This window comes from Raphanus sativus, chromosome 9 (assembly GCF_000801105.2).
Source record: "Raphanus sativus cultivar WK10039 chromosome 9, ASM80110v3, whole genome shotgun sequence".
Lineage (NCBI taxonomy): Eukaryota > Viridiplantae > Streptophyta > Magnoliopsida > Brassicales > Brassicaceae > Raphanus > Raphanus sativus.
Window position 1 is genome coordinate 14731191 of NC_079519.1, and position 22574 is coordinate 14753764.

General features: G+C 37.3%; 1 protein-coding gene and 1 long non-coding RNA gene across 6 annotated transcripts; both read left to right on the plus strand.

Moving 5' to 3' along the window:
- The first annotated feature begins 4598 nt into the window (after window positions 1-4598).
- LOC108824221 (uncharacterized) lies at window positions 4599-14791 on the plus strand. Of its 5 annotated transcripts, none has more exons than XR_001945178.2 (6): window positions 4599-5204; window positions 5281-5344; window positions 5455-5515; window positions 13888-14330; window positions 14396-14517; window positions 14605-14791. It is a non-coding gene; the product is annotated as an uncharacterized LOC108824221 (long non-coding RNA). The 5 variants fall into 5 exon arrangements; XR_001945180.2 differs by having other exon boundaries at window positions 13888-14032; window positions 14118-14517; XR_008938377.1 differs by having other exon boundaries at window positions 13888-14032.
- A 4738-nt stretch (window positions 14792-19529) lies between these two features.
- Window positions 19530-21710, plus strand: LOC130500090 (uncharacterized). The gene is made up of 4 exons (XM_056994794.1): window positions 19530-19851; window positions 19975-20075; window positions 20261-21127; window positions 21228-21710. The coding sequence occupies exons 1-4, from the start codon at window positions 19530-19532 to the stop codon at window positions 21708-21710; spliced, it is 1773 nt and encodes a 590-aa protein (XP_056850774.1).
- Window positions 21711-22574: the final 864 nt, after the last annotated feature.

The following is a 22574-nucleotide window of genomic DNA, read 5'->3' on the forward strand; positions in this document are numbered from 1 at the left end:
TTCAACAATTAATGATATTTTAAAGTTGTTTTTTTGTCAATTTAAAGTTGTCTAAACTATTTGAAAATATAAAAAAATAGTCAAAAGTAAACATATAAAGTAGATAAACAATAATCAAACACCAAAAATATTTAAAATATATATTTATTTTCTATCCAAATATTGAAGTTTAACTTGTTTTTTAATTTTTAATTTAGGTATTTTGGCTTACATTATTCAAATTTATATGTTTTGAGAAATTTAAACTATATATAAATTTTGAAAATTTTAAAATAATACAAACGGGTTATCCGTATCCGAACTGAACCCTCAAATACCCGAATCGAACCGAAACCAAAATTTATAAATATTTGAATGTTGCTGAAATCTTTAAACTCGGGAATCTCAAAATCAAATAGATTTTAATCGAATCAGTGGGTATCAAAATATACATCTCTAACGTAGTCAATGTAAAACGATCAAATATTACAAATGCTTCATTTAATATAAATAAATAAAGAAAAAAAGAATAACCCTATGATAGGCGACGGCGAAGGCGATATCGGATCGGGTACCAAGGAAGGCATGGCAGAGAACGGAGACGAGGGGCAAGGGGGGATCCCAGACCTTGGTGCTCCAGTGGGGAATGGTTCGCTGAGAGAGAAACCACTCTCGTCGGACAAGGGTGAAGCGATGGTGGAGGAAGGATCTCGGAGGGTCATATACTCAGATGTGTTGGTTGAGGGGATTTCTAGTCAAGGTCCGACGCCGGATTTTGTTGTTAAGGATGGAGTTGCAGAGGTTGCGATACCGGAGGAGGTGTTTACGGATGTTGTGCCTCTTTGGAAGTGTTTTATGGTTGGCTATTTCATGAATGATGCTCCACATATTGGTTCGATTCACGCCACAGTGAACAGGATCTGGAACTCTCCGGGGAAGAAAGTGAAGATTGATGTCCAGTTTATTGGAAAAAGTACAGTTCTATTCAGGATTGAAGATGCAGCAATAAGGAATCGAATCCTTAATAGGAAATTCTGGCATATCTCGGATGTACCTCTGATGTTAGGTGAGTGGACACCGGAAACCGCTCGATCTCCTCCGGATCTATCGGCTATGCCAATGTGGGTGGAATTATTGAATGTCCTCGATATTTGTACTCGAGAGAAGGCCTTAAGTTCCTTGCCAGAGATTCTGGTAAGTTCATCAAGCTTCATCCCAACACTGAGCGTTGCGTGAGAATGGATGTTGCAAGAGTTCTTGTGGAAGTTGACCTGACTAAGCCACTGCCGAACAAGATCAGCTTCCAGGATAGAGTTAGACAGGATGTATTGGTCACGATCAGTTACCCGTGGCTACCTCCTCGATGTCTCAACTGCTCGAGATGGGGCCATTCTGCGACAGATTGTCAAACAATGATGTCACCTCCCGTCGAGAAGTCTCAGGCTGATACTGGGAATGTTGATGTAGAAAATGACACAGTTGTGTTGGAAGGTTTCGCTTCTAAAGACGCCACGGAGAGGACGAGCACTGAGATTGTAACAAAGCTTCTTACAGAGCTTGAGTCAATTTCTGGGAAAGAAAATCTGTCAGGAAAGTCTCTGCCATCGGAGGTGAAAGCTCAGTTGAGGTGTGAGCATGTAGAGAGACCTATTGTGGAGGATGAATGGTCGTTAGTGACTACAAAGAGTGGCGGCATTCCATCGCCGGGAAAGGATGCATGGATTACTTTAGACTGGACCTCTCCCAATGGGTTTCAAATATTACAAGATGTGAGGGAGGAGGGGGAGATACCTGAGGATGAAGATGATGTCGTTTCTAACAGTAAGGAAGAAGTCGTGGCTGGAAGGCTTGGAGATGCAGCTACTACTAGTTGCACCGGTACTCAGTCAGTGGGGAAGTCTACTGAAGTTCAAAAGACCGAGAGTTTGGAAACCGAAGGCAAAACGCTTCTGTTAAAGGACCAGGAAAAGGCTCAAAGCGTCGGTTAGCTAACTCGCGAGGGTTGTTACAGGCAGCGGCGCAACAACAGAAGGTGCAAAACTCTAGTAAAAAGCTTCCTCCCGGAAGCCATGACGTCGTCTCTATTTGCTTGGAACATGCGTGGGTTCAACATGCCACGCAAGCAAAAAGCAGTTAGGTACTGGGTTAAAGCTGCTAAGTTAAGTTTTGGATGTTTGATTGAGACTAAAGTGAAGGAGGAAAATTTCAAAAAGGTGTTTGATGTGACCTTTCCTGGTTGGAGCTGTGTGCATAACTACACGAACCACAGGTTGGGGCGTATCTGGGTTTGTTGGTCCGCTGAGGTAGAAGTGTGTCCGGTGTCTACTAGTATGCAGATGATCACTGTTTGGGTACGATATAAGATATCTGGCGACACTTTCCTCTGCTCTTTTGTATATGCTTCTAACAATGCAACTGAGCGGAGAGAGTTATGGAGAGAAATGGAGATAATTGGTTCATGGGTGGGAAACAGTCCCTGGATTATCCACGGGGATTTCAACGTGGCTCTATCAACGCAGGAACACTCCCTGGGGACGGCTTCTAGAATGGATATGAATGCAATCAAGGAATTTTAGGATGTGGTTCAGAAGTGTGACATGATGGATTTAGCGCAAGTGGGGCCTTCGTTTACTTGGACTAATTCTCAGGATGAAAATCCCATTAGTAAGAAGCTTGACCGGGTCATGATCAATAGTTGTTGGATCAATAAGTTTCCCCATTCTTTTACTTCGTTTGAGTCTGGAGGAGTCTCTGACCATTTACGAATGCATACTCAATTACGGGATGCCCCCCCTTGTAATATGAAGCCGTTCAAGTTTTATGGGGTCTGGTGCAGGAGATCCGACGCCTCCCTTTATTGCTGACTGCAAATGTTCCTGATGGTGTTATGTGGAGGAACGGCCCTGATGATTACGGAGATAGGTTTGTTGCGTCGGGTACCTGGCAGCAAATCAGAACGCGTAAGGAGGAAGTTCGATGGAGTAGAATTGTATAGTTCCCTCAGGGGGTGCCTCGTTTTGCTTTTATCACATGGCTAGCTTTCCGGGATAGACTCTCCACTGGTCACCGTATGCGCATGTGGGGTCAGACGCAGTGCTGTATCTTTTGTGGCGAGCTTGAAGAGACGAGAGATCACTTATTTTTTGCGTGTCCATATACCTTTACACTATGGCTACAAATTGTTGGAAATCTTTTTGTGGGTGAGCCTGATCCGGACTGGGATTCCACCATTGCGACGATGATCAATGGTACATATGATAAACTCACTTTTATTCTGTTGAGACTGGTGCTGCAAGTTACTATCTACTACATTTGGAGGGAAAGGAATGATAGGAGGCACAACAAACCAGCAAAGCCAGTGGAACAGCTTGGAAGGATCATAGACAAGACGATGAGGAACCGTATTACGTCGACCAACTACCACACCAAGCCAAGGTTGAAGGGTTTGATGCAACGTTGGTTTGGGGCTCATATAGCTTACATAGGTTAAATTTTTCGAAATCTTTTAACATAGTATTTTAAAGCACTCATTACTTTTGTACGTAACATTCTTTTGCGATGATCAATAAATTAAATATTTCATCAAAAAAAAATATAAATATATAAAAACTAAAACAGAAAATTAAATATTTCTTTTTAGTTTCCTCATTACTTTCGTATGTAACATTAGTTTTGCTTATGACTGCTTTCAATTCAAGATTGTAGATCGTAAGATTTATTCTAGATATTTTTTACATTGGTGAGTCTTGTTGCTGCGATTTCTCTTGTAGTTTTAGATGGTTGGTGGGTCTTGTTTGTTTGATAGATTATAGTCTCAATATTTATCTATATTAAGGGAGAATTTTGTTTGATAAGTTTTTGTCCCTGATGTTTGTCTATAAGATGGAAGAATCGAAGAAGAGCACAGTTGTATCTACCAACTGATTATGTAGATCAGAGCTAGAGGACATATGTAGGAAAACCCACATGTTGCCAGTTTCAGATAGTGCTATGGATCAGACTAGTCTCTGGCATATGATAAAAGAGGCAGAGGAGAAGACCATTGAAAGTATGTCAAATCTTGGTTTCCAAAAACTTGCTGAGTGCATTCAATAGACTTCCGCCTTGACCCTCTTTCAAGTGGATAACCAGCAAGATCTTAGCTTCTCTCAATTTTTTGGTTGGTTGGAAATTGGAAAAGTTTTCTATCAGTGGCTCTCTTTCTTTTTTGCTTAAGAGAGCCATGTCGTTTGAATGATTCTTTATTTTGATGTATTGGTACTTGAAGTTATGAATGAAATCAAATATATACTATACTAAAAGGAGCTAATAAAGCCTTCTTAAGCTATCTACGTCAGATTATTTAATTGACCAATAGGAAGAGAGATTTCCACCACGTCAGATGCCTGTTTACGTCATTGGGCTTCAAATTTCACTGGCCCGGCATCGTTCAAATTCGTGAAGTCCGTGAAACCCACTCACGGCATCGTTAATATTTATTTCCGTACAAGATTTCGGTACAAGTTCCATAAACAAGCTCAAATGATTTATAAGCCCATTGGCAAGGTTTTTAAATTAAAAAAAAATTTGGTTATATGGCCCAGTGAAAATCAAACTCTGCCGTTTTATGTTTTTAGTGGTCTCCTTCTTCGACCCTTCAACTTTACTGTCTCAGCTATTTTTTCGAAGTCTGAAAAACACCAGTCCTTTTCTCAACTCTTTACCTCCCCTATCTTTTCATATCCATGCTTTGGCTTCGTTCAAAGTCCTCTTAACGTTTGACAATAAATTACTTTTTTCATTAAAGCCATTTACAATTTTGAGCTCTTCATCTCCCACCTCAAACCCTATAAATTGGAGAGGAGAGGGGTTGAGAGTAGGATGAATCTTCACCGACGGAAACTCTCAATTTATCTTCTATCTCAAACCTAGAAACCTCCTTTCCAGATCATTTTTTCTAGACTGCGTTGGCCGTGGCTCAATACCCTAACCACCATTATCTGAGGGTCCAGGCGGTGGTGGAGCTGCGTAACCTCCAAAAGGCTTCTCCTTTTTCGGCTTATAATCCCCTGCTATAGCAGGCGCGTACAATGCAGGCGTGGCGCACATGAAGATGGCGGATTTGGTGCGCCGTATGGCACAACGTAAGGAGAGGAAGGTTATGAACCATACGGCGGATTGTTTCCACCAGCGAACCGTAACCTTGGCTCTTGGGAGGATAACATGTCATCGCTGGATTCGAAAAGGTAAACAATAATGAGTTGACCTGAAAGCTCTGTTTCTTTTAGTTTTTGATATACCTTTTGTTTCTATATGAATCAGGAGAAAGAAATCAAGAAAGAAGCGTATTTAGAATCCTTTGGAGTTCTTAATTCTCTCACCAAAGGTATTGTTTCTTTTTTTTCTATATTATACATCAAGAAAGAAGCGTATTTAGTTTTATTGGTTTCTGAAAACTAATTTTATTTATACTCTTTTGTATGTTCTGGAACACAGTGTGGGTTGTAGTTCTGATTGCTTTGTATGAGCAGAATGACAAGCCTTCCTCTGCTTAAGAGTAAGTTCTTGGAAGTTTTACTTTGTTTCTGGCATGTATATATTATTTCTAGGAGTCTAAGAAAGTACCATAATTTGGGGACTTATAATCTTGATACCAAGGTTTATTGCACCATGTTATAGCTTTTATGAACTAAATACTATTATGAGTTAGGTCAAAGAGTATATACTTTTATATTAAAACACTTTAGGAGACTAAGTGATAGAGTTTAGCTATCCAATGAACTGTAAACTCAATACTAAACTCAAATCACCAATGTATATACTTCAATGTTTACAATCAATCAAGCAAACACTTATAGATTCGAATCTGAGTAATCGCTGGCCTCACCCAGACGATACACTCCTCAAGTCAACAGACTCACCCAAATCTACAAGCTGGCTTGATCGTAGAAGACGACTCTCTATTTATTCTCTGAGAAACCGCAAACCCTCTAGCTCAACTCAAAGATTTACTTTACTCTGATGACTCAGCCTCCACGTCACCAAGCTTATCAATACTCCTCCCCCCCTTTTGACAAGCTTGACCCCAAGCTTGAGTTGTGAAAACGTTAGCCTCCTCTTTAAATTGAGCTGTCATGGTTGAGAAGATCAGTGTAGGCAACTTCCGCATGGTTAAAGACTTGTGTCTCCACCGGTGCCATACTTCATGAACTCTTCGCAGTCTAATCTGAGCTACTGACAAAAGCAAATACATGCAAGTGCGCACTTTAGATGCTCTGGTTTGCAAAGTAGTCTCTCTCAGACAGTACCGTGACCGTCGTTGCCAAACAAGTGTATGTAGCAAGGTCAAGTCATCCTGCATTACTGAGAAGCTGCACGTTCGCACTTGACATGCTCTGTTTGGCAAGATAGTTTCTTGCTTTATTGACTGCGAATGGCCTCGGATAACCAGTGATCTTGCTTCCCTCCTAAAGGAATTTGGGTCCTGCACGTGCATGCTTCCTATCACCAGCTGCTGTAGTAGTTCTGCAGTTACCGCCGAAACAATATCCACTCCAAACAAAACCAGACCTCTGAAGCACAAATTTTTCCGCAACAACACAACGACGCCATCGGGTAGCTTCTGAGACAGCCGTGGTCTTTATTTCTCTGCAAATTTTTTATATGATCCCGAGTACAAATGGACTACTATACTGATGAAACACAACGAGAACAAGTCCAATGTAATCGCTTCACTATGCAGTTTACCCCTCCACTTATGTTTCAGTTGGAACATAGCATCACTCGCTGTAAGCTCTTTTAGCTCGTGTTGTCGCATCTCCACACTGCCCATGTTATCGCTTTGCTCGTCAGCCACAAGGATATGTATCTCAACGACAAGCCAAACTTGTAGATTGTTCTGCGCCAGCAAAACAAAATACTTCCCCTCATCTTTGTATATGAAGTGCCAAGTCTTGGAGCCTTTCTTCCTGTGTTTACTCTGCTCATGTTCTGAATAGGATACCTCTTTTTTTGTATTTGAAATGCCAAGTCTTAGGATACCTCTTATTCTTCTTCTTACCTGTAACCCTTAAAGAATTTTTATCACACCATTGATGTACATAAAAAAGCTGCAGTTGGCTCATTCTCTTTCTGTCTGATACTAACCTCTGCATTCTCAATCTCACCGTCACCGGTAATACGCACCAAAGCATCAGACCCTGTAACATCATTGGCAACAAAAACCGTTCCATAATCTTCTCCACCTGTATGTCGTCCTCTCTCACATTGCTCCTCAACAATAAAGGTGTCTTTCTTTTCTGCAGCCAATACATTCTGCTTGCCTTCACCTTCATCCTCTTTTTATATTTAAACCGCCAGGATTTTGGAGATAAACGTTGCTTCCTCGTATGCTTTCTTGTGTTATCACTAAGAAACTTTTTGTTGACCAGCTTGGGTACATAATGTATGGACTCAGAATCTATTGATGGTGGTGTCAATTCATCCTCTGTTTGAACCTGTAAAATGTACGGTTCTTCCCCATCTTGAACACCTAAACCGACACTCCATTTCATAAGGTAACGCCCCCAGCACAAGGCCATAAGATGGCTCCGGTAATGCATTGGAACAAGTCTCCGATGCTGCTTGAAGTGTTTCATTGCTTGTACTGACCACGTGTTTCCCAGACTTCAACACAGGATCTTGAACAATCTCAGGAACGTGAGTGGAAAAATCTGAGTGAGAACCATTTTCTTCTGGTGCAAAGCGAGCCAACAGTCTTTTCTTAAAGCTGAACCAAGTTATGAATTCACCTTTGATCACTTCCTCACTATACCAATCCCGAGCAGCTCCTTCCAAACTCGCAGAAACCAAAACAAGCTTATCGGCTTCATTATACTGGCCAGCTCTGAAGACTCTTTCTACTCGACAAATCCAGCCATATGGCATAAAACCATCAAACACAGGAAACTCATTTTTCTTTACCAAACTTTCCTGAGGATGAAAACTGGAACATGCAGAAATGCCTTCGACCTTTGATTCATTCCAAGGACGAAAGCTTCGCAACTCTTCCAAACTTTCTGGATTTCTCTTTGATTCTTCATACTGTACTCCAGCTTCTCAGGATCACCATCTCTTCCAAACCTCAACCACAAGGATTTCTTCAGCGCCTCCCAACTTTTGAACAACCACAACAATTGTCGCCATTGAAACCAGGATATAGCTTCACCATCCATGAAACTTTGAGCGAAATTAAGTTTATCATCGTCATCAGTGAAATCTTCTCGCACAAAGAACTTCTCCAACCACGAAATCCATGATCGCAAGTCATCGCCGGTGAAGATTGGAACCTCAATGGATCCAGTCGGCATTGCTTCCCGATCTAGACGTCACTATGCGATTCTTCAATTCTCTCACTGTCAGAGTCAACACTTCACGCGAACGTCGAAATCAGCTAAAGCACCACCGTCGCGCTGGCGCATTCACTCGATCTGAGTTCCCCGTCACCGTTGCAGCGATCGAACGGCTCACCGCACCAATTGATAGAGTTTAGCTATCCAATGAACTGTAAACTCAATACTAAACTCAAATCACCAATGTATATACTTCAATGTTTACAATCAATCAAGCAAACACTTATAGATTCGAATCTGAGTAATCGCTGGCCTCACCCAGACGATACACTCCTCAAGTCAACAGACTCACCCAAATCTACAAGCTGGCTTGATCGTAGAAGACAACTCTCTATTTATTCTCTGAGAAACCGCAAACCCTCTAGCTCAACTCAAAGATTTACTTTACTCTGATGACTCAGCCTCCACGTCACCAAGCTTATCACTATGCTTCAGGTTATCATATATGAATTCGAGACATCATCTCCACTACCCTTGGAAGAGAAATTTAAATCACTTATATCCCTTACTAATCTTCATATCCTTCATATTCATTAAACCATATAAAATTACGAAATTAGCCTCAGAATAAAGAAAACATTAAAATTAGAAAGAAAAAAAATATCAAACCGACGAGATGGAGATATCGATCTCCTATACCGACCGTACGGACAGCAGCTTCTCGATTGCACGATTGCGGTTTAAGGAGATTGCGTTTTGGAAAAGGGAACCCGGTCGCTTGATTGATTGCTACTCCGGCAAACTCCGGCCTCACTCCGATTCGGTCCTCTGTCGTCTTCCGGCGCTGTTTAAGGGTCGAAGAGGTAGGTTTTAGAGGAGAACGAGGCTCTCGTTTTTAGGGTTCCAAAGCTCCTCTCTTGAATGAGCTTAGAAACCAGATTGGAATGGATTTAGATGTTGCATCCTGGTATCTATTATTATATGATTCCATTATTAGTTGAATTGAGTAGGAGAATGGTTGTATTGTTCGATTCTAGTGCGCTGAATGTAGATTCGACCTCAAATTCAAAACGGGTACGACAGTAGAACTAGAAAAACTAGTATTACTGATGATTATTGTAGAACTAGTAAAACAGGTATAACTTCGAATGTATAATGGATGGTATTGAATGGTTTTGGCAGGCTACAATGAACCACAACGTCATCATACACTTCAGATGCGAAGGTCGCATGTATTGTTTAGTGTTGAAGAATGCTGTGGAGGAGATAGATCTTTCAATGGTAGAAGCACGCATATGCAAAAAGGTGGGGCTTGATGAATGTAATGTGAAGTTGAAATTGAGTTACATTCCACTGCTGGTTGGGAGTGACGAGAAATTCGCCATTTGTGATGAGGAGGATCTTTGTGGTTATCTTTTGTCCCTTGATAAAAACAACCGTAAGTGCATTTTGTTGGTGGAGGTCATCGAAAGGTTAGAACTCTCAGAGCAACTTTCAAGAGCGGGCAAACCAAGTTCAAAACGAAGTTCAAAAGCGGGGAAACGAAATTCTGTAGGTATGAACTATGAGGTGTGCCCTTCTAATGATGATGAAATCGGAGATAAAACCATAACTCGATATGGTGGCGACAATCAAGTTGATAAACAATATGAGTAGAGGATTGTGGCGATTGAAGATGGAACCTCCTGTTTTATTGAAAAATTTTACTTTGTTTTATTTGACTTTACTTTATTTGTCCTTTAATACCATATAAATTTTTTTGATCAAAAGACTTAAAATAGATACATTGAAAATTTTTACTTTGTTTTATTTTACTTTGTTTTATTTGACTTTACTTTATTTGTCATTTATCAAAATAATTAAAATAGTAGTTTCTAGAATAAAAAAATACATAAAAATAAATACAAATACTAGTTTCTAGAATCAAAAAAATTAAGAAAATATACAAATACTAGTTTCTAGAATAAAAAAAATACATAAAAATAAATATAAATACTAGTTTCTAGAAGAAAAATACAAATACTAGTTTCTAAAATAAAAATACAAATACTATTATGGATAATTGTTTTCTGTTTTTGTATTACTAGTATGACTTTCTTTAATCGAATTTCGAAATCAAAATGTTTGAAATTGGAAATCAGAATAAGAAATATTATCTTCAGTAGTCGAAAAATGTTATATTCAACATGAAAAAAATATATTATACTCTGCAATAAAAAAAACAACCCATCACACTACATACATTTTCATAGACATTTTATGAAATATGTAATTACTCAATATTAGATTCCATTATAAAATATGTTTTCACACTTTTATTACGTAAAACATCAATATTCATCTTTTCGAATCTTATATTTTATTGTACAACTAAAAAAGTGTTTTATAATTACATGTAATACTAAAATTATTGAAAATCACCGAAAGTACAACTATTTGGTAATTTTGTACAACTACTATCTTGAGTAGAACCACGTGTATATATTAGGCGGGATTTCGAAAAAAAATTTTGGCGGACTTTTATGAGTCAAGGCGGAATTTTCGAGGAGAAAATAGATTCCCACTTCCCTCTCTCTTCTCTCTCTCCTCTCTTCTCTCTCTGTTTTCCTCGATTCCTTCCTTCTCCTATCTCTCCCATCCCCTCGTCCCTCTATCACCTTTCGCAAATGGATCCATGGGTTGAGAATCAGGAAAGGAAGGAGATGAAGAAGATGAAGAAACATTTTGACATGGTTCAGTTTATTTGCGATGCTGAACATGGGATTCCAACTTCGTGCCCATGTGGGGGACGAATCGTCGACGAGGTTTCTACTAATCCAACAGATAAGGATTTTCTACCAGGCCGAAGGTACTTCACTTGCAATGAGTACAAGGTAATTTACATTTTCTCTACTTCCTTAACTTATGCAAAATGTCAAACTGAGTGCAACCATGTGAAACTTGCAGAATGATGGGTTCCACTTCCGTCAACCATGGGTTCTCGGGGTTGAGGAAGAGGTTCAATCCTTAAGGCAGGAGGTGGACAAAATGGCTGAAGAGATGGACAAAATGGCTGAAGAAATTGCTCAGCTTAAGGACCTTCTTACCCGTAAATAAGAAGCCTTATGTTGTTTGGATTTGTGGAATAAGCCTTATGTTTGGATTTGTGGAATTTTGTGATGTTGTGTTAAAGACTATCTCCTAATTAATGTGATGTTGTGTTAAGATTACTGGTTTTCCGTAGTAATACCAAAGTTTTCCGTAGTAATACCAAGGTTTCCGTAGTAATACCAAGGTTTTCTGTAGTAATACCAAGGTTTTCCGTAGTCCAAGGTTTTCTGTAGTAATACCAAAGTTTTCCGTAGTAATACCAATGTATGTTTCATATCATACATAGTTCTCGAACAAAACACTTAAACTTAAAGTACAACACAATAAAGTTTTCTGAAGCATACAACACAATAAAGTAGCTAAATTCATCACTCCAAATTCATCACTTCAAATTCATCCAACTCTTTTCCTTCCCTTCCTCCTGATGCGATCCGGAGGTATGATCTTCACATTCTTGATCTGATCCGGTACATTCCAAGAAGACATGTCGGGCACAACACAAAGTGTCCTGTCATACGCCAAAGCCCACAATTCCGTCCAATAGTATTTTGAGCACAGCTCATGGATATTAAGGCCGCCATCAACATTCGTAGTGAAATAGATGTAAGCTGCCAGTCCGTGCAGGCAAGGAAACTTTTCATAATCCCACACCTTGCAAGTACAAGATTTTTCAACCAAGCTCGCCCAAAACATCTTTCCAGCAGTGTCAGTGATCTCGTACTTAAGCTCATAACTATTAAGCTCCCGTACAGATAGCTTTTGGGCAACAGCCCATAGACCGTGCAAGTAGTTCTCAACCAGAGATACCAGGCTTGTATCGATTAATCTAGAAACAGCTTCCTTCCGTTGAGTGAACCAATCAGAGAATTTCCTGACGATACAATCCAACATTGGTGTTAATGCCCACGTCGTTGCCTCTTTAAACACGCTCTTCATTGATTCCACACCGTTGATTGTATCGAAGTTGTACCTGTCACGTGGGAAAAAAACCCTTGCCCATTTGTCCTTTTCGGTATGTTCCTGCACATACTTGTACACAGCAGGATATTTTTTTTTTAAATGAGTCGTAAGCAGAGTTGAAGTCATCCACCGTGTAATATCTGCCCAACTCCATAAATCTATGCCCGAGTATAACCTTGTTGACGTTACCAGCATGCCATTTCACATTTTCCTTCAAATGCCATAAACAATGCCCATGGTGAGCCTCTGGAAACACGCTTCCTATAGCGAAGATCAGGCTCTGATTTCTTTCACTCATGAAAACCAGTTCAGAAGAGTCTGGTATAACACTTTTAAGCATCTCGAAAAACCAAGTCCAACTAGTAAGATTCTCACTATCTAGTACTGCAAACGCAAGTGGATAACTTTGACCATTAGGATCTTGAGCTTCTGCGAAAACTAGAACACCACCATATTTGTTCTTCAGCGATGTCGCATCCACAGCTATCACTTTCCTCATAAATGCAAACCCTTCAATGCAAGCTCCCAAAGCTATGAAGAGGTACTTGAATTTACTTGCATCATCCAATTTCACACAAGTTTTTGTTCCTGGATTCACTTGCTTTAACATGTACAAATAGCTATACATCATCTTGTAGCTCTCTTCCGGATTACCAGGTATACCACTTACGTGATTGCTCATTGTATCCTGCCTAAACCAGAACAAACCAAGTTATCCACAGTTCTATTAGTTGTCCCGAGCTATACAGTTAAAGTTATCCACAGTTCTATTAGTTTTCCCGAGTTATACAGTTATACTACAATTATCATGAACAAGGTCGATCTAAGTCCAATGAGAAGCGAGATGCCTATACATTCTCCAATTCTACTGCATATACATTCTCATTCAACCATTGGAATGCATTATATAGCAATGCATTTCAATTGCAAATCCATTAGAACCTACTTCCAAAATAAAGCTCAAAGCGGAGATCTGAGACCACAACTTACGGAAACGTCAGGTGATTGGTCTAAGCAGACAACGGCGGCGGCGGTAGAGAAGCGGCAGGAGAGAAGAGTGGAGGTCGAGCTGAGCTGGAGGAGAGGCGAAGGAGGAGGAATCGTCTTAGCCTCTTGTCATAGTTTCTCTTTCGCGATAGAGATAAGGAGGAAGAGAAAAGAAGAGCTGAGATAAGCGATTTCAATCAAAAATCGCGTTTGCTTTTAGGGCTTTTGTTGGTTTAGTTGGTTTAGTTGGTTTACCCATATAAATCGGACGGGTCATTGGATGAGTGGGTCTCGGGTGGATTTGACCCTGGTTTCCTTTGTAAATATCATCACTTCTGTTGGCTTATTAGTATTTCACTCATTTTTCGATTTAAATTTAATTGTAAAATGAAATCTCGTTATAACGAGGATATCATAGCTTTAAATTTTTCTTCCATGGGCATTGGAGACGATTTCTCTATGAATTCAAGTTACTTATTTATATCCGTTTTTTAGGAGTGGGGACTGTAAAATCTGGTTTGAATTATTGAAATGTCTTTACACTAACGACAACTTTGTTCAGGTTTGTTATGTTGCGGTGAGGATACAAAGGGAATCTCTAGGAGTATCTGTTCGGAAGAAGAATCATGTCCCTATAAAAGGGGTGAATTACCTGTGTTAAAGAAGGCTTTGGAGATGATTATCGGAAGAGTTCTTTCCTTAGCAAGGTAGTTTAGTGACCACGCTTGTGTCTATTTTGTTACACAATTGTGGTTCGCATCTAACATACTGTTTTTTGTTTGAAAAATCAAGTTGTGCTTGCTCGCAACAGCATATTTATAACACTATTATTGATCCCACTGCTTAGCTTGCACAGTTACAGGTGTGCTCTAGATATCTATATAGTAATAGTAGAACTATAAAAGCGATGTTAAGACTTAAATCACACGCCAATTATTATAGTGTTACAGCACGTATCAGTGTTATCTTCCACCACCAGGTGCATCAGCTTTTATCTGAAACACGGTATATTACAAATAGTCTGCTGATACATTTTATTGATTTCGGTATAACATGCATCTTTGTGACAGGCTGAAGACTGTTCCAAAGGAATTAGTTTGGTGTCTGCAGTAAAGCTTCGGCTACAACTAGGCCTCGAGCTGCTCCAACTGCTTGTGATATACGAGATAGAGCATGACTTACTAATAACCAGGTCAATTATTTTACTTTACTGTTTGAATCATCATAGAATCTATTCTGTTAACCTTATCCTTTTGCCCGGAATTTCTTCTTTTTGCAGAGATTAATGAAGGGTCAAAATAACAAGGAAAATTGTAATAGTTCACAATGTTTTTTTACCCCATTATTAAGTTTAACTTTCAAAGCAAATATTTATTCATCCTTATGTTCAGTTATTTTAGCTTATTAGGTCTGCTGTCATACATACACTTTGAAGCCAAATTGCAAACATCATCTGGTTTATGAAAAGTAAGATCACCAATTTTAGGAAGCTTGAGGACTACAAATAGATATACAATTTATCTCTTGACATCGCTTTGTCAAGCAAAATCTTCTATTTTTTTTCAAAAATATTTTTTTGGTCATGGACAAAATAAAATCCTCAAAGATCATGTTAGTCGTTAACAAAGTTCTCAACAAACATAGAATCAGAACAAAAATCTAGAAGTATATTGTTCTTCTCTCACAAAGATAACAGTTTATAAGAAACATAAGCTAACAACATTCTATGTACCCCTCTGAAAATTTGAACTTATAAACTGTTATTTTGTCTAACACATTAATAATTTACTTCGTGAATTTGACTGAGTAAAAAATGTCAAGTATTTTCTATAAAATTAACTTGTTTCTTTCATTTTTTTTGGGGAAAACTGAAAACATATGAAATATATGTTAGAGAATATATAATCATGATTTTGATGATAAAAAAATGCATCTGATTTGTTGCATAAAAATACAAGTATTTGACATGATTACCGGTCGAAATAAAAAAATTGACATGAGTACCGAAATATATTATTATGATTATTATATCGTTCACCATTCATTCAAATTTTAATTGCTATTTAATATTTATTCAACACTCCCTTAAGACAAGTAAAACAAAATCCATACGGTTAATGTACAACCAATAATAAAAATATAATGTTAAATAGTATAAGTACCATTTCATTTTTTTTTTGTAAAAATAGATATTAAGCAATTGATTTTTTTTAAACTCTGTTTTTATTCTAAATTATATTTCATTCAAAAGACAATTTAAGATTGATTGGAAAAACATAAATGTAACAATTTAAGATACATAATCCTTGCATCTTGATGAAGTGATTAAGTTTCTCTCACGACTGATGTAGTATTAAAATTAATCTGTAAATTATCTTTGTTTGTTCCTAAAATTTGGAAAATACATGTATGTCGCATCAGTTGTTTGTTAATGACTATTCTTATAGAATTTGATCAGTTTTGTATGCTTAATATACAGGAGAATATTTTATATCACAATTTGAATAACAAAACTTCCCGTAAAAAGATTACTTTCAAACGTCATAACTGGACATTCACCTTCACTTGGAGATACCTAAAACCACTTATTAACTATTCCTTTAAGATTATGACAAAAAATCAATAATAACATGTTGAAAAGTAATTTTTCGTGCATAGCGCGGACAATAGTTCTACTATATCTAGTGAAGAAAAAAAGTGAGACAAAGAGGATACAAGTTTGAGATTAATTATTAACCTTTAGATCAAATATTAATCTGCGGTTTAGAATATAATTAGAGTTTATAATTTTTTATATATCTAAGTGTAAAATTAAAGTTTCAGTGAATTTTAATTAGATCAAAATATTTTAGGGGTTTATACCCTAAACTCCAAACTTAAACCCTAGATACAAAGTCATAAATCTAAACTTTTCAAATTTATCATATAAAAGTGTAAACTTAAACTCAAGTATATTCTAAAATTCAAACTAAAATCTTAAGTTTTATTCAAATTTTCGTATTAAAAAACAAAAAATATTGTCACCCTAAACCCTAGCTACATATCTCAAATTCTATATCTTAAATTTCATTTTATACATAGACCTTCAACTTAAAACATTTTAATCCAAAGATTTGGATTAGATATCGTATAGAAATATTTAACCTAATATTATAACTAGATTTTGACCCGCGTTTTCAAAGCGCAAATTTTTTTCCTTTATTTTTTTAAATTGACTAATTAGTAAATGTCATATTTTCATTTTTTTTATAAAAGACTTAAGCTTTTTATCTTTATTTATCGTGTTTCATATTAAAAGAATATAGGCCAGAGCACAATATCCGGACCCGAAGAACCAACCCAAAACCGACCCGAAAATCAGGGTCCCGAACCCGATCAGACCAGGGGTAAATATCCGAATGAGTTCCAACTTGCTATATTCGAAGAATCGGTTCCAAACCCGACCCGAACCGAGAACCGAATGAGTACCCGAAGATATCCAAAATGTGAATATATATGTAAAAATATATGTTATAATTATATTTCTAATTATTTTAATATTTTAAATTAATATTATAAATTAACTATAGTAGTTATTTTCGGTACTTTTGAGTGTTTTTGGATAAAATATGATAGTTTGGATAAAAGTTTACCAAAAAAAAACTGTATAAAATGGATATTTTTGGTTACTTTTGAGTAATTTGGATACAAAAATTTGAACCTAATCAGATACTTTGGTTACTTTGAGTAAAAATAACCGAACCCATTTTAGATACTTTGGTTATTTGGTTATTTTTCAGGTTCTTATGCATGAGAACCGAACCCACCCGGACCCGGGAAGATCCGACTAGAACCTGACCCAAAATTTTATAATACCCGAATGGGATTTAATTTCAAAACCCGAAAAACCTGATATCTGAAAGAACCGACCCGTACCTGAATGGGTACCCGAACGTCCAGGTCTAATGAGTATTTATGTTTAGAAAATTAAAATTTATTTTTAATGAATTAAGTTGTATAACTCTGATAAATTAATTTTATTATGTCGTTAATTTTTTTAATAAAAAAATTATATACTTTTAATAAAGATTTATACTTTTCAATGAAAAAACTCAATTTTTTTTATGAATGCTTAAATTATATTAAAAATAAAAAACATAATAATTAAGTGATTATTTTTTGTTCACTACACAAAATATTAAGAATGGTTGAAAATAAATTATTTGAACTTGGAGGAAAAAAAATAAGAATTGGATCTGATTTCTTAAACGGCCCAAATGGCCCAAGAGAGATGATGTGGGAAGTGGGCTGGATCCAAAAAAATGATCCAATATAGATGTGTTATTAATATTCCTTGATTGTCCTTAATGAAATATGCAATGTTAGTAAAGAAAAGAGTATTTTTAGTAAAAACCCAATAGGATTCTGCTTTAATAGTATATACACAAACCCTACATATACCCATAGCTTCTACTTATACTTCAAACCCTATATCATATTTCAAACTTTATATTAAAAGTATTAAGTCATAACATTTAAAATCACCTTTTTAATCACATTTAAAATCACCTTCAAGTTTATTCTATAACTCAAATTATATACTTAATCCTAAATCTTAACCCTAGTCCCTAAACCACATATCTAATTTTAACATATACCATAAAACATTAAATCTTAATTTTCAAATGAATTATATCTCTGTAAATAAATTAAAATTTTAAATATAAAATTTAGAATTCAAAACTAAAATTATGATACCAAATTAATTTAAGGGAAGTTTGCTCAGATATTATATATTTTAGGATTTATGACCAGAACCATACAAATTTTTTTTTATTACTGGCATTTTTTAAATGCCAAGCGTTCCCTTTCTCCACGTGATGAGAAAAAACGTATTTACGAGAATGCAATTACTTTTTAATGTCACGTAAGCAAAAATCCGGTGACACGTAGGAATACGCATCTGTGTTTTCATTAAGTCAGCCGTAAAAGAATACGTCTTTCGTTACGGCTGGTATACGTATAATTTACGGCTGAATTATAGAAAATGGTTGACTTAGTAAAAAGGCTGATTTAAGACGATAAGTAAACCACGCATAAGGGTAGAGTTATATGAATCTGGTTGAGTTATTGGACGACGGCTGACTTACGTACAGACGTTATGGCTGACTTAACCATCGATGGGTTGATTTCCGGAAAATTTGGTTGAATCGTAGTAAAGACACGGCTGAGTTAATGAACACTGAATGGCTGGGTTATGGGATATTTGATCGCTGAGTTATATAAATCAGCCGAAACTGGATGGTTTAACAGGAAATTCAGTTTTATTACGGCTGAGTTATTAGCAAAAGATTAATTACTAGAATAATATTGTTTTACGGCTGAATTGTTAAACGATACGGTTGGCTTATTGTATTTCATCCTATTTACAGCTGGGTTATCGAAAAAGATTAATTACTGAAATAGTACCACGTTTCGGCAGACTTACTCAGTACATGAGGACTGACTTAGGGTGTCTGAGTTATATATTCTTTTGGTGGCTGAAAAACCAATTTTCCATGTCAGCTGCCATGTCATCAATTCGGATTTGCCATGTCATCAGTAACGAAAAAACTTCAAAACCAGGATTTAATCAGCCTGTTCATATTCCTCCCCTTTCATACCCGTTATTTATCTTCTTCATCTCTCTCAGTTGGTTATGGATCTGGTTATGTATTCAACGCTGATAGTAGAGGGTGTAGAGTTCTCCATTTAGATGAGGACTCTACATATGAAGTTTTCGCAAAGTCTGTTCTCGATGATTACGAAATGGAAATGAGTGATCATATTCAGCTAAGCTACATGTTCTCGAATAAATCATTGAAAACAATGGCGCACGACACTCCACCAGTGTACGTGTCCAATACTCGCCAGTTGAAGGGTTTTGTAACCCTAAAGAAAATCGAACAACTACGTCTTTGTGTTGAGATTACGGAGAACAAGGATGACAGAGCAAGAGAGAAGAATAAAACAAACTTCAGTTTTAGCTCAGAAGTAGAAGCATCAGAAGTTGAGTCCAGAGACGATAATTACAGTGGGAGTTACGATGGTTGCAGTTCTGAGAAGGAAGAAGAGGACAATGAGATTGATTGCTCTAGTATTGTGGAAGGAGAAAATCACGTAGGTGGAGAAGATGAAACAGGCAAAGAAAACGAAGAAGATGATGAATTTGATAGCTGATTTGATATGTTCGACGACTCGGACAGTGCGTCATCTGAAGATGATAACTTCAGCTCATACAGTGAGTTTCCTTCAGAAGACCAAGAGTCACCAACGCTACCTCCCAAGAAGATATATCAGAACTTCTCGATGAGCGGGTCTAAAGAGAGTGAGGAGGTTCTTCTAAGGTTGGAGATGTTGTCGCTAAATCTTGCGGTAGGGCAACGATACGAGAGTAAAGCCAATTTGGAGAGACGACTGAAACTTCTTACAGTGAAGGATCTATTTGATTATGATGTAGACATATCAACCCGAACATTATTCATTGTTAAGTGTTGGATTGATGGATGTATCTGGAGGGTTCGTGCTTCTACCAAAGGGGAATCCCCGGCGTTCTATGTTTGTATTTAAGAATAGAAACATACATGCTCTACAACTGAGCGTTCTAATCGATGTCGACATGCAACACCAGATATTCTAGGAGAGTTGTACAAGAACTTTCTCGGTGACGTTGGTCCGGCCGTTCACCCTAAGAGTGTTGGAATAGCTATCACTAAGCAGTTCGGTGTAAAGGTAATTACTTTGGTGTAACTGAGTTATGTTTACGAAACAGCTGAGTAATATGTGTTTCGTAGCGGCTGATATATTTACACAACGCGGCCGAGTTATATTAAAATAGTGTTGAATTAGTTTTACGTTGTGACTGACTTAATTGTATGATGTGGCTGAGTTATGTGTATCGTTTTTCATGTGAACAGATGGAGTATTGGAAATCCTACCGGACGCTGAAATTTGCAAGGGAAATCGATCAGGGAACACCTGAGAGTGGGTTTGAACGCTTACCTTCTTACTTATACATGCTAATAAGGGAAAATCCGAGTACAGTTGCGCGTTTTCAAATCGATGAGAATGGAAAATTCATGTATGTGTTTCTTGCGTTTGGTGCGAGCGTAAACGGGTTTCCTTTCATGCGCAAAGTTGTGGTTGTCGACGGTACGTTTCTTAATGGTAGATATAAAGGGACGCTTCTCACGGCACTGATTCAGGATGGTAACTTTCAGATTTTTCCGATAGCCTTCGCAGTGGTTGACACTGAAAATGATGATTCCTGGCAGTGGTTTTTTATGCAACTAAAACTTTTGATTCCTGACGACGAGGGTCTTGCGATAATCTCGGATAGGCATAACTCGATTGGGAAAGCAATTACAAATGTGTATCCGCTTGCTTCTCGTGTAATTTGCACGTACCATCTATATAAGAATATACAGGGACGGTACAAAGGAAAAGATGCATTTCGTCTGGTGAAGAAAGCGGCGAGATGTTTTAGGATGTCTGAGTTTACTCAGATTTTCGAGCAGATTGAAGCGATTAATCTAGCAATCCACGGCTACCTCCAAAGGGCTGATGTCCGACTGTGGACGCGTGTTCATTTCCCGGGCGAGAGGTACAATTTGATGACTACGAAAATAGCGGAATCAATGAACAGAGCATTGTCGAATGCTAGAGGTCTTAACATTGTTCGAATATTAGAATTGATACGGAGAGAGGATGCCAGATCGCAGCGAACCACGCTTACGCGTGGTGTGGAGAAACTACTACATCTAAGTAAGCCTTTAAGAGAATTAGTCAGCCTTTAAATTCATAAGTCAGTCTTTACAGATCTTAAGTCAGCCCTTTATATGTACTAAGTCAGTCGTTTCACATTAATTATATATTTTTTAATAGGGTCGTGTAACTGCCGCCAGAGATTTGACGGTACAGAGGATTGATGATCATCACACTGAAGTTAAATATGGATCTTCCGACGAGTCTTTGCATGTTGTTAATTTGGTAGAGCGAAAGTGCACGTGTCGCTGTTTCGAACTCGAGAAATTACCATGTGTACACGCAATTGCAGCGGCGGAGTACATGAATGTTTCTCGTATATCCCTGTGCAGTCTTTACTATACCAGCAATTATTTTGTTAGCGCATACGCTGAATCGGTCATGCCGGTTGATTCAGCGCAACCTGTTCCAGAAATCGTGGCTAACGAACCCTGCTTACCCCAGACTGTACGTCAACCACCAGGCAGACTGAAGAAAAATATGATGAAATCTGCTTTAGAAGTTGCATATCAAACAAACGTCCTAGGAAAGAGCACACATGTTCTCGATGTAGACAGAGTGGTCATAATGCGAAAACTTGTCCGATGTAGGCAAGTGTTGTAGGGATTTTAATGTTTTTGTATTACGGCTTAGTTTATGGTTTTAATGTTTTTGTATTATGGCTGATTTGTTGATTTTCATGTTTTTCTTACGACTGGGTTGTTGATTTTAATAGTTAATACTTATGGCCGGGATGTTGTTTTTCATGTCCTTTGGAAAGCATATCTACGACTCTAATATGCGTAACGGCTGAGTTATTTTAACCTTGGCTGAGTTATTGTTTACTAAGGCTGGGTTACCTTTTTAACGGCTGAGTTATTTTGAATTAGTAGTATGAAATAGGATGAAATCTGCTTTAGAAGTTGATAGTGCAACTTCTAAAGCAGATTTCAACCTATTTTTCTTAGATCATAATGCGAAAACTTGTCCGATGTAAGCAAGTGTTGTAGTGATTTTCATGTTCTTGTATTACGGTTTAGTTTATGGTTTTAATGTTTTTGTATTACGGCTGATTTGTGGATGTTCATGTTTTTCTTACGTCTGGTTTGTTGATTTTAATAGTTAACTAGATCTTGACCCGCGCTTTGGAAGCGCGGAATATTTTACGATGAAAATTTTCACTAATAACTTAACAAATATTTTGTTAACTTTTAAAGAGTGTGTATTTAAAATATTTTTGTATTTAAATCAGTGTTTTTAAATTTAACCCGATTGTGATTATACCGGTTAATCCGGAGATCTAACAATTCAATTTAGTTTTTTAAAATATTCATATTAAAAAGTCACTAAAACCCGAAACTAACCGATTGAACTGATGGATGACCGATATGTAATCTAATTTTATTGAAATTGTAATAGTTTCATAATTTGTAATCTTATAATCCAAATTTTAAAGTTCATTATTTTGTAATTTCTAAAATTATGATG

Bases quoted from the DNA above. Each gene is read 5' to 3' on its own strand.
- LOC130500090 (XM_056994794.1), top strand. From the start codon at position 19,530: ATGTTCGACGACTCGGACAGTGCGTCATCTGAAGATGATAACTTCAGC. The intron at 20,076-20,260 runs GTAATTACTTTG...TCATGTGAACAG, and splicing joins CTAAGCAGTTCGGTGTAAAG to ATGGAGTATTGGAAATCCTA. The intron at 21,128-21,227 runs GTCAGCCTTTAA...ATTTTTTAATAG, and splicing joins GTAAGCCTTTAAGAGAATTA to GGTCGTGTAACTGCCGCCAG.